Raw genomic sequence first — 8,067 nt, forward strand, 5'->3', positions numbered from 1 at the left:
ACCTGACCCTATCTTACTCGATTTGACCTATTAAACCATTGTTTCGAACCCAGGGCCCAGACACACATCAAAAATCCAATTCCTTATAAAAAAAACCTTGTCATTTTTATAGGACACCCTACACAAAATGGAAAATCTATCTGATCATGCATACATATTCACATTTTATTCATCTTATTGTATGCATGATCCATGTTAAAATCATGTTAAAAACCAAATTTTATCGTTAGTTTTGAGAAACCACATTGAATTGAATTTATCAAAAAATCATGTTTCTCAAAGCTTGCCATTTTTCAATGTTTTATTTAGTTTAAGAATTTTTAATTAATGTTTGAATTAGTTTAAAAAGGTTTAAGTAAAAGTTTTAATTAGTTTAAGAATGTGTGTTTTAGGAAACATGTTTTTCAAAAGACCCTTTTTTAGAATTATTGAAAAACTATCAGACTCTTTTTAAAAAATATTTTAACCTATTATTTTAATATAAATAGTTATGTTCAAGGGCTGAAACACATTTTTCTAGATTAGAGTTCATGCCCCCTCCTTCTTGCCCCTCTCTTCTCTCTCTCCCTTGCTCTCTCTCGCTCTTTTGCCGATTTCTTTCTTTCCTTGTTATCACCTTCTTCTTCTTCTTCCCCTTTTTCTTCAAGCTTTGAACCCTTTCATCATCGACAACTTCTTTTTCTTCATTAGGGCAGCGCGGATACAGCTGGATTGACCATCTTCTCTTCTCAATCCTTCCATCAGAGGTGATCCATGACAAGTCATTTCTTTCTCTCTCTTTTTCACCGTAGATTTAGGTTTTGCATAGCATAACACATTGCATCGCATATAGTTTTCTAGATCATCGCATCATCTGAATATTCATCTAGGTTAGTTTATGGTTTGCATATAAAAATAAACAAAAGAAAAGAAAATACATAGTTAATTCTTTTTATAGTCTAGACGTTTCTTGATTTAAGTATTAGATAATCTTGACTCAAGTAGATCGTTGGGTTTAGCATAAGATTTCATAAAGTTTCTTGATCAGATCATGATTAAGTTTAGGTTAGCTCGAGCTTAGGATAGATTTTTCATGTTTTTGTTTATTTTAATTTTTTTAGGGCCATTAGATAATGTTTTTATTTTTTTTTCAGCCGATATGCATTATGTTTATTCAAGTACCATTTTTTCTTGTTCTAGAACAGTTTAGATTAAAGTTAGTTGTTCTATGTTATCAGTTAATTAATAGTTTCTTTTGTTCCAGAAAATTTTATTTTCATAGAATAGGTTAGAAATTGTTGTTTTATACAATTATCATTTTTTTTGTGTTTTCCTTTAGCCGATTTTGGTTAATTATGCTTTTTCTATTTCAAGTCACCTTAAAATTTATTTTTTCAGTAATTAAATTAGGATTATTTTTGTAGTCAAAGTTAGTATAGAATAGATTTACATCAATTAAAGTTAATCAGTTTGTTAGTGTTTAGTTAGACGATATTCTTTTTGTTTCCTTTGCGTTGGGCCTTAACGTCTTAGCATAATTAGGAGAGTTTCATTATTAGTTTTCTTTACTGTAGATAGGTTTGGTATTAGACGTTATCAACATTAGGTATTACATGTTTTAGTTAAATTGTGTTAGCTATTCGTTTGTATTAGAAGTGAGTTCATTAGATATAATACATTATTAATTAGTTTTTTTTTTAAAAAAAATTGCCGAGCAATCACAGTCCTATAGCTAACGTAGCTCTTTGATTTGCATTAGTTAACCTTTCTTGATGCACGTGTTAGCTGTTGGGTTAAGTTAGTAAGTTAATTTTTTTAGCTTGCACATAAGTAATATTTACTTTTACTTGATTAGAATTAGCCGGTTGTTTGTTTTTTATAACTTGATCTTTTTTTATGCATAGGATAGATTATTTTGCATAGCTTTGTAGTTATTGGGTATTAGGTCCAGCACGTTTGTGTGATTCACATTAAGTTAATTTAGTTTAGTTTTATTTTCCATTTGCAAGTTAACATTAGATTTACTTGATGCGGATTAGTCGATTTTTATAGTTACTATTAGCCGATCTTGTTAGTGCTTGTTCATGTTATTCATTTGTTAATATTAGTTTAATTAATTAGTTTGTCATGTTCAACTGATTATGTTCTTAATCCTTAGTTTACTTTAGTTTCTTGAATTCTTGATTTCTTGAATTAATTTAGTCCTTAGTTTGTTACATTAGTTACATTATAGTTAGTTAGGTGGTTTTGCTATTTTATCTTGTAGTGATAGTTTGTTAGTAGTTAGTTCATAGTTTAGTTCATGCCTAGTTTAGTTAGTTAATTCAAATCTTGTTTTTGCTGAATTTGTTAGTCATTAGTTAGTAAATTCTTGTTAGTTTTTCTCGTACTACTTTGTTTTGTGTTTTGCAGAAAAGCGTTGGAACGTATGGTAGAGCCCTTTTTTGTGCCCTCAAAGTACCCTTTGAGGTCCCCTCAGGCCCTCAGAAGTGCCTCTCAGGGAGCCCTCTGGAATAAGATTCAGTAAAGAAGAAGTATAAAGATTATAACCATTCAAAGAGGGAAGCACAAGAATCAAGAAGGGACAAAATGACTCAAAGCATTAAAGACCTTTCTTTATTTTTTAGATTAAGATTTTATTTCTTTTATTTAATTATTTGGGTTGTAATAAGGCACTTTATTCTTTTGTTTAAGCCCTCTGAGTAGGGCAATACTCATAGTTATTTATTCAATTAATTCTTTTTATTTTAGCAATAAAGAGTAGTGTAGATTGTGTGTTGAATACGGAGTGTTTTCCGTTCTCTGAGTTTGACCCGGACTCCACCACTCGTGCGAGCCGGTTTTTATATTTTGGTGTCTGGCTTTCACTTGATTTTGATTAAAAATATTATTTTAAAAAGGATTTTCCAAAACTCACACCACTACCTAATTGTTTCTATTCAAACAAAGAAACCTACTTGATAAAGAAATCAATCAAAACTTTTCCAAATGAATCTACTTGAACTGAGGTGGAAAACTCTAACAATTTAATTAAGAAACTACCAAAAAACACTACTTTGGCAAAAATATATATATAATTTTTAACTAAGCTTTTAAGAATGGATTTTTTCTTAGAATAACAAATAAAAACTTAGTAATTTGTCGACCGATTCTACTACTATATGCTATCTTATAATGAGTCTAGGTTCCTCAATCTGAACCTTTGACTTGTCCTTGGTCCTGTTATTCTGTTTCTCTTTGTTTTTTCTTTGTCCTGGTTCAAACAACATAATTAGTTTGTTATCATTTTGAGCATCATCTTGTAGTGGCTTCAGGCATATGCATGCACTTTCGTTTAACAAGTGGGATAAGTCGTAGTTTCTCCTTTTATCCTATCCTGCTTGCATCAATAAATAAATCACTTTGTGAGGATTTTCAGCAGCATAAAGAGTTCAACTTTTGCATCTACTACTCTTAACATAGTATATTTCATTGCATATGAACCTGTTGCTAGAATGCTTGAATTCCTGCATCCTTTTGTAATTAAAGCATACATGGCCTTCACAAATGTATTTCATTAGATGCATTTGCGTCTTGAATGATGGTATACTGTTGAACCAGTTTAGTACATGTCACTATTATTATAAAGCATGATAACGATCTTATTTTGCAATTCTCTGGTGAATGCAATCCCGATATCCTAATTGATAAGTAGGTATTATGGCACGTGATGGGATTGTTGGGTTGTATAAGGGTTTGTTGCTCAATGCTTTGAAAACCTACCAAACAGCAGGTGTTTACCCCTACCATAGTTGCTTTTCATGCTTAATATTTTACTAGGTTTATTAGAATTTACATGATTCTATATTCTCTTGCAGCATTCGCTTGACTACATTTGATACAGTGAAAGGTCTCAATGTGGCGAGCCAAAAGGAGCTCGATGGCAGAAAATCGAGAAAAATCATCTGGGGTCAATCACGAGTGGTTTTATTTCATTTGATCTCTTGCTCAATTATTCTATCATGCTTGCTTCTGGCCAAGTTGATATTGGGTTGTCCAGTTCATTTCCTGAGGTTTTGAATGAGCTATCTTTATTATTTTGGTACTTTTATCTGCAAATCTGAAATAGTCTGCAATCTTATTGCTTTAAGATTCACCTGAATTCTGATCCAAAGCAAAGTCAGATATGGAAGCGAATTATTTGTTTGATAATGGTGCACACCATCCAAGGCAAAATGCCGCAATTAGTTGCGTGATTGTCACACAACTTGGATCCAAGATGACTCGTTGGATGGTTTTCTATTAAGATTCAGAGCCTCCAAAGTACGGGACCAAGCCTAGTATCAAGCATATTCGGTTGACACACGAAGGACACTTGAAGAAGAGCGTGCAATGGCACGGACATGGATTTACTTTAAACTTGCCCAAAGAGCATAACCAATGCTATTTGTGGTATGTTAGCTTAAAACCTCTGTAATGGCCGATCTTTTCAAAATATTGCCTCTTTCGAAGTATTTTGTTTTTATGTCAATATGAATGTGATAAAAACAGCAGCTATAAAACCAAGCACGTAGATTATATATATATATATATATATATATATATATATATATATATATATATATATGGCCACTTCTATGGTTGTACTATGGTGCACACTTGATTTACATAGATCTAAGCTTCAAAAGCAAAATCTAACCATTTGGATCATGTTTATCCGATAAAAAATGTTTTATTTTCTAAAGAGATGATATTTTGAAAATATCATGGCTTTCTTTGGGTTGCATTGCCTTCTGAAAATATTGTGATACAATTACAATATTTTTAATTAGAAAATTTAAAAAAAATGCACCTAAAGTTTGTGCATTAATAAAAAAAATATGCACCTAAGTTTTGGAATTTTTTTAAAAAGGCATCTAATTTTTTGCACCATTAATAAAAAAAAAAAACCTTCATCCATTTTAACCTAGATTATCACCAACTCAAGATGAGTTAAGAGACTTAATTTACTAGTTAACCCTAATTCAAAGACTCCTTCCCTCTGTTTTAGGTGCATTCTCCAAAATATAATGATGAGGGTAAAATGGTAATTCTATGTCAGATTTAACAGCAGATTTGAAGGTTGTAAACTCCTGGGCTTTTTTAGTTAACCACTATATTTTGTTCGCGTGTTTCTAAAATTTTTCAAAACTTAGGTGGCTTTTTAATAATTATGCCCAAACTTTAGTTGCCTTTCTGAAAAATTTCCTTTTAATTATTAATGATTATTATTAGCTAGGTTTTCTTGATTGGCAACTTAATGGTTAGCGTGGGGGGATTGGAGATCGAGATTCCGTCTGTTATACTACGACTTTATCGGTCCAGCTATCTCCTTCGACCATTGTTGCCACATCTTTCTTAACGTATATAATTAAAAAGTAGAAAACGTAGTTTTTTTAACGTCAAATTTTAGTGCAATATAATGTAGTTAGATTTTTTATTGCCGCCCTATAGGTTTACACGAATCCAATTTTCATCAGCAAAAAGAAACCTTTGGATCGTGTTTGGCATATTTTGTTTAGTATTTTTCATGTGATAAAGTTGACTTTAACATGATGTTTTGTGTTACTTCTAAGCCAACCTCATCAACATGGATTGCTGGCTATTGGTTTTTCACCATCTTAAAGATGGCATCTTATCGTGAAACATACAAGCATATAGTAAACAAAAGTTGCCTTGCAGAATCCTTCTCCGTGGTAAATAGAGTTTCCTTGGAAGGAAAAAAAAGAGTAGAAAAGATTCTCCAATACAAACGCAACCATAAGAAAATATAAATGCCTTAGTTGGAATTTTAAAGGGTGTCCCTCCTCCAAGAGGACAAAACAAGTGATTTGACAAAACACAATTTTCTTGCGTTTTGAAATTACCGCCGTTCATTTATTCAATCGCCACTATTCATTGTGCAGGCAATGGGGTCCACCAAAAGTGTTGATGCCATCGTTTTACCAATTAATGTGATTGAAGTGGACAGTGGTGATTTAAAAAACACAAAAAATTGTATGCTGTGAAATCACCTGATCCGTCCTCTTCCCTCGAGTCTGTCAATTTTCCTTTGAATCCCATTAATTGGTAAAAGGTTAACGGGGAGAAGCACGATCACCCGTCCACCGATGAGAACGGGAACATCCGTCTACTGGATCACGCGTTAGTTAGCAATTGGTTGCCGGGTAGTCAGCGCCTAGGTCTGCAAACAAAAGGCAAAAAAAAAGCAATTTGGTATGCTATGTGATTTCACCTGATCCTTGCACCAAGCCCAAAATTAACGACATCCAAACCATAATTAACGGTTATTTTTACCGTTTTGAAGTCTGAACATAGTAGAAACTTGCAGTGTGCATATGAGGCATCTGAAACGAACGGAAATGAAAGAGCTACAAGGCAGGAGAAATGGGCGGGGGACGTGGTGCTGGCGAGCCCCTCTTCGTCTTCGTCCAGTCCTTCTTTCAACTTTATGGTACCAGTTTATCGTTTCTCATGCGGTCCACCCAATACAAGACTGAAGGCAGCGTCTTACAGGTGGAGGTGAAGCCGAGGAGATCGGATTTCTCCCTACTCACCAACAACTTGAAGGGCATTCGGAAGAGGACATCCAAGAACCACCAGTTTGCAAGCTCCTCCATCCTCGTCCGGCACAACCCGTGCACCTCCACAATCTCTTCCCACGCCCAACCCTTGTCACCCATCGCTTCGGCATACGAGAACTGCTCTAAGAACATCGTCTCATCGACGTTCCCCGCATATTCCAGCCCGAACTTGGCCGCTAGCTCCGGCCAGACCTCCTTCCACGCGAAGGGGGACCCATTGATGGCATTGAAGGCTTCACCGTCCACCAGCACGGCGCCACCACCCTCAACCTCCTGAGTTGCTGCCCAGATCTGCTGCTCAGCCACCAGTCTGGCGTCTGACGCGTCTAAGCAAGCCTCCTCCCAACACTCCCTGCTACCCCTGAATATGAAAGGAAGGTTGAGATGCTTGCATATGCTGCCGTAGACGCACAGGCTCCCGATCACGTTCATTGCAGTCCTTTGAGAGTTGCCCATCAAGAGACCTGGACGATGCACCGACCATCCCACCTTGCCCGATAACCTTTTCCTCACAGCGTCTTCCAGCGTGTAGTAGAAGTTTACGACATTCGGGACTCGAGAGCTTTCTTCGTCGAAATAGTACAAGTACTCGGTGCCATCTGCAGTTGTTGCCCTTCTCCTGACCATCATCATTGTGCTCCTTTCACCCTGGTTTTCAATCTGATCTTGGCAGACCACTGATACGTAATGCTTCGTGCCCGTCTGCAGACACACATGCTTCAGCGACTTGTTGGCAGCGCCTCCAAGGACTATGGCGTCCAAGGCATTGTTTATCATGGACTCATTCTGGGCACAGCATTCTTGAGAGTCAATGGGGAACTCGCTGAACCATGTAACCCAGAAAACGTGGCTAACATCCTCTAGAGAGGATAGCTTCTCCATCGTCTCCTTTCGGTCGAGAAGGTTGCATGGTATGAAGATGTAGTCTGGGGAAGGAAGGCTTCTCCGGGCGACCCCGTAGACTTTCCACCCTCTTTTCTTTAGGATGATTGCCAGCTCTTTCCCTACGAGACCAGTTACCCCAACGATGAGGGCGACGTTGGCTCCCCCTCCAGGATTTGGCATCTCTTTTCCTGTCCCTGCAGCCATTAGCACGTACGATAGACTGTCCGTTATCTTCTTCTTGCTTTTCTTTTTTTCCTTGTGGTTGTTTGGTGGTTCGTTGGCTGATTTTTATAGCTGTAGATCAGCAAGAGGCACATCCGCGTCGCCAGATGGCCAAGTAGCAAGTGGATGAACACAGAAGCGCTATTGGTGATTTAATCTTTACACAAAGTCAACCCTCCACTTCCTGCGTTACCAGGGGCGTCACTTGTACTCATCTCTATTTGTTTATTGTTGTGGGTTACTTCCTTCCTCACGCAGTTGCATGACTTGGGTTGCTTGCTTTATGCCAGACGTTGTTGCGCTCGTCGATGTATGTATGTCGGTTGCCCCCAATTTAAAGGAATGAGGAATGTATGTCTTGGTGCATATTGGTAGCTGT

General features: G+C 36.5%; 1 protein-coding gene across 1 annotated transcript; it reads right to left on the minus strand.

Moving 5' to 3' along the window:
* Positions 1-6,446: 6,446 nt before the first annotated feature.
* Positions 6,447-7,670, minus strand: LOC149840039 (NAD(P)-binding Rossmann-fold superfamily protein). The gene is made up of 2 exons (XM_090004978.1): positions 7,215-7,670; positions 6,447-7,166 (listed from the first exon to the last, which is right to left on the minus strand). The coding sequence occupies exons 1-2, from the start codon at positions 7,668-7,670 to the stop codon at positions 6,447-6,449; spliced, it is 1,176 nt and encodes a 391-aa protein (XP_089861104.1).
* Positions 7,671-8,067: the final 397 nt, after the last annotated feature.

Source organism: Nuphar pumila, chromosome 4 (assembly GCF_984573655.1).
Source record: "Nuphar pumila chromosome 4, dmNupPumi1.hap1.1, whole genome shotgun sequence".
Lineage (NCBI taxonomy): Eukaryota > Viridiplantae > Streptophyta > Magnoliopsida > Nymphaeales > Nymphaeaceae > Nuphar > Nuphar pumila.

Excerpts from the sequence above, each read along its gene's own strand:
- LOC149840039 (XM_090004978.1), bottom strand. The coding sequence starts at position 7,670 with ATGGCTGCAGGGACAGGAAAAGAGATGCCAAATCCTGGAGGGGGAGCC. Across the intron at positions 7,167-7,214 it reads ACCAGGGTGAAAGGAGCACA|TTGTACTATTTCGACGAAGA; the intron begins ATGATGATGGTC and ends GGCACCGAGTAC.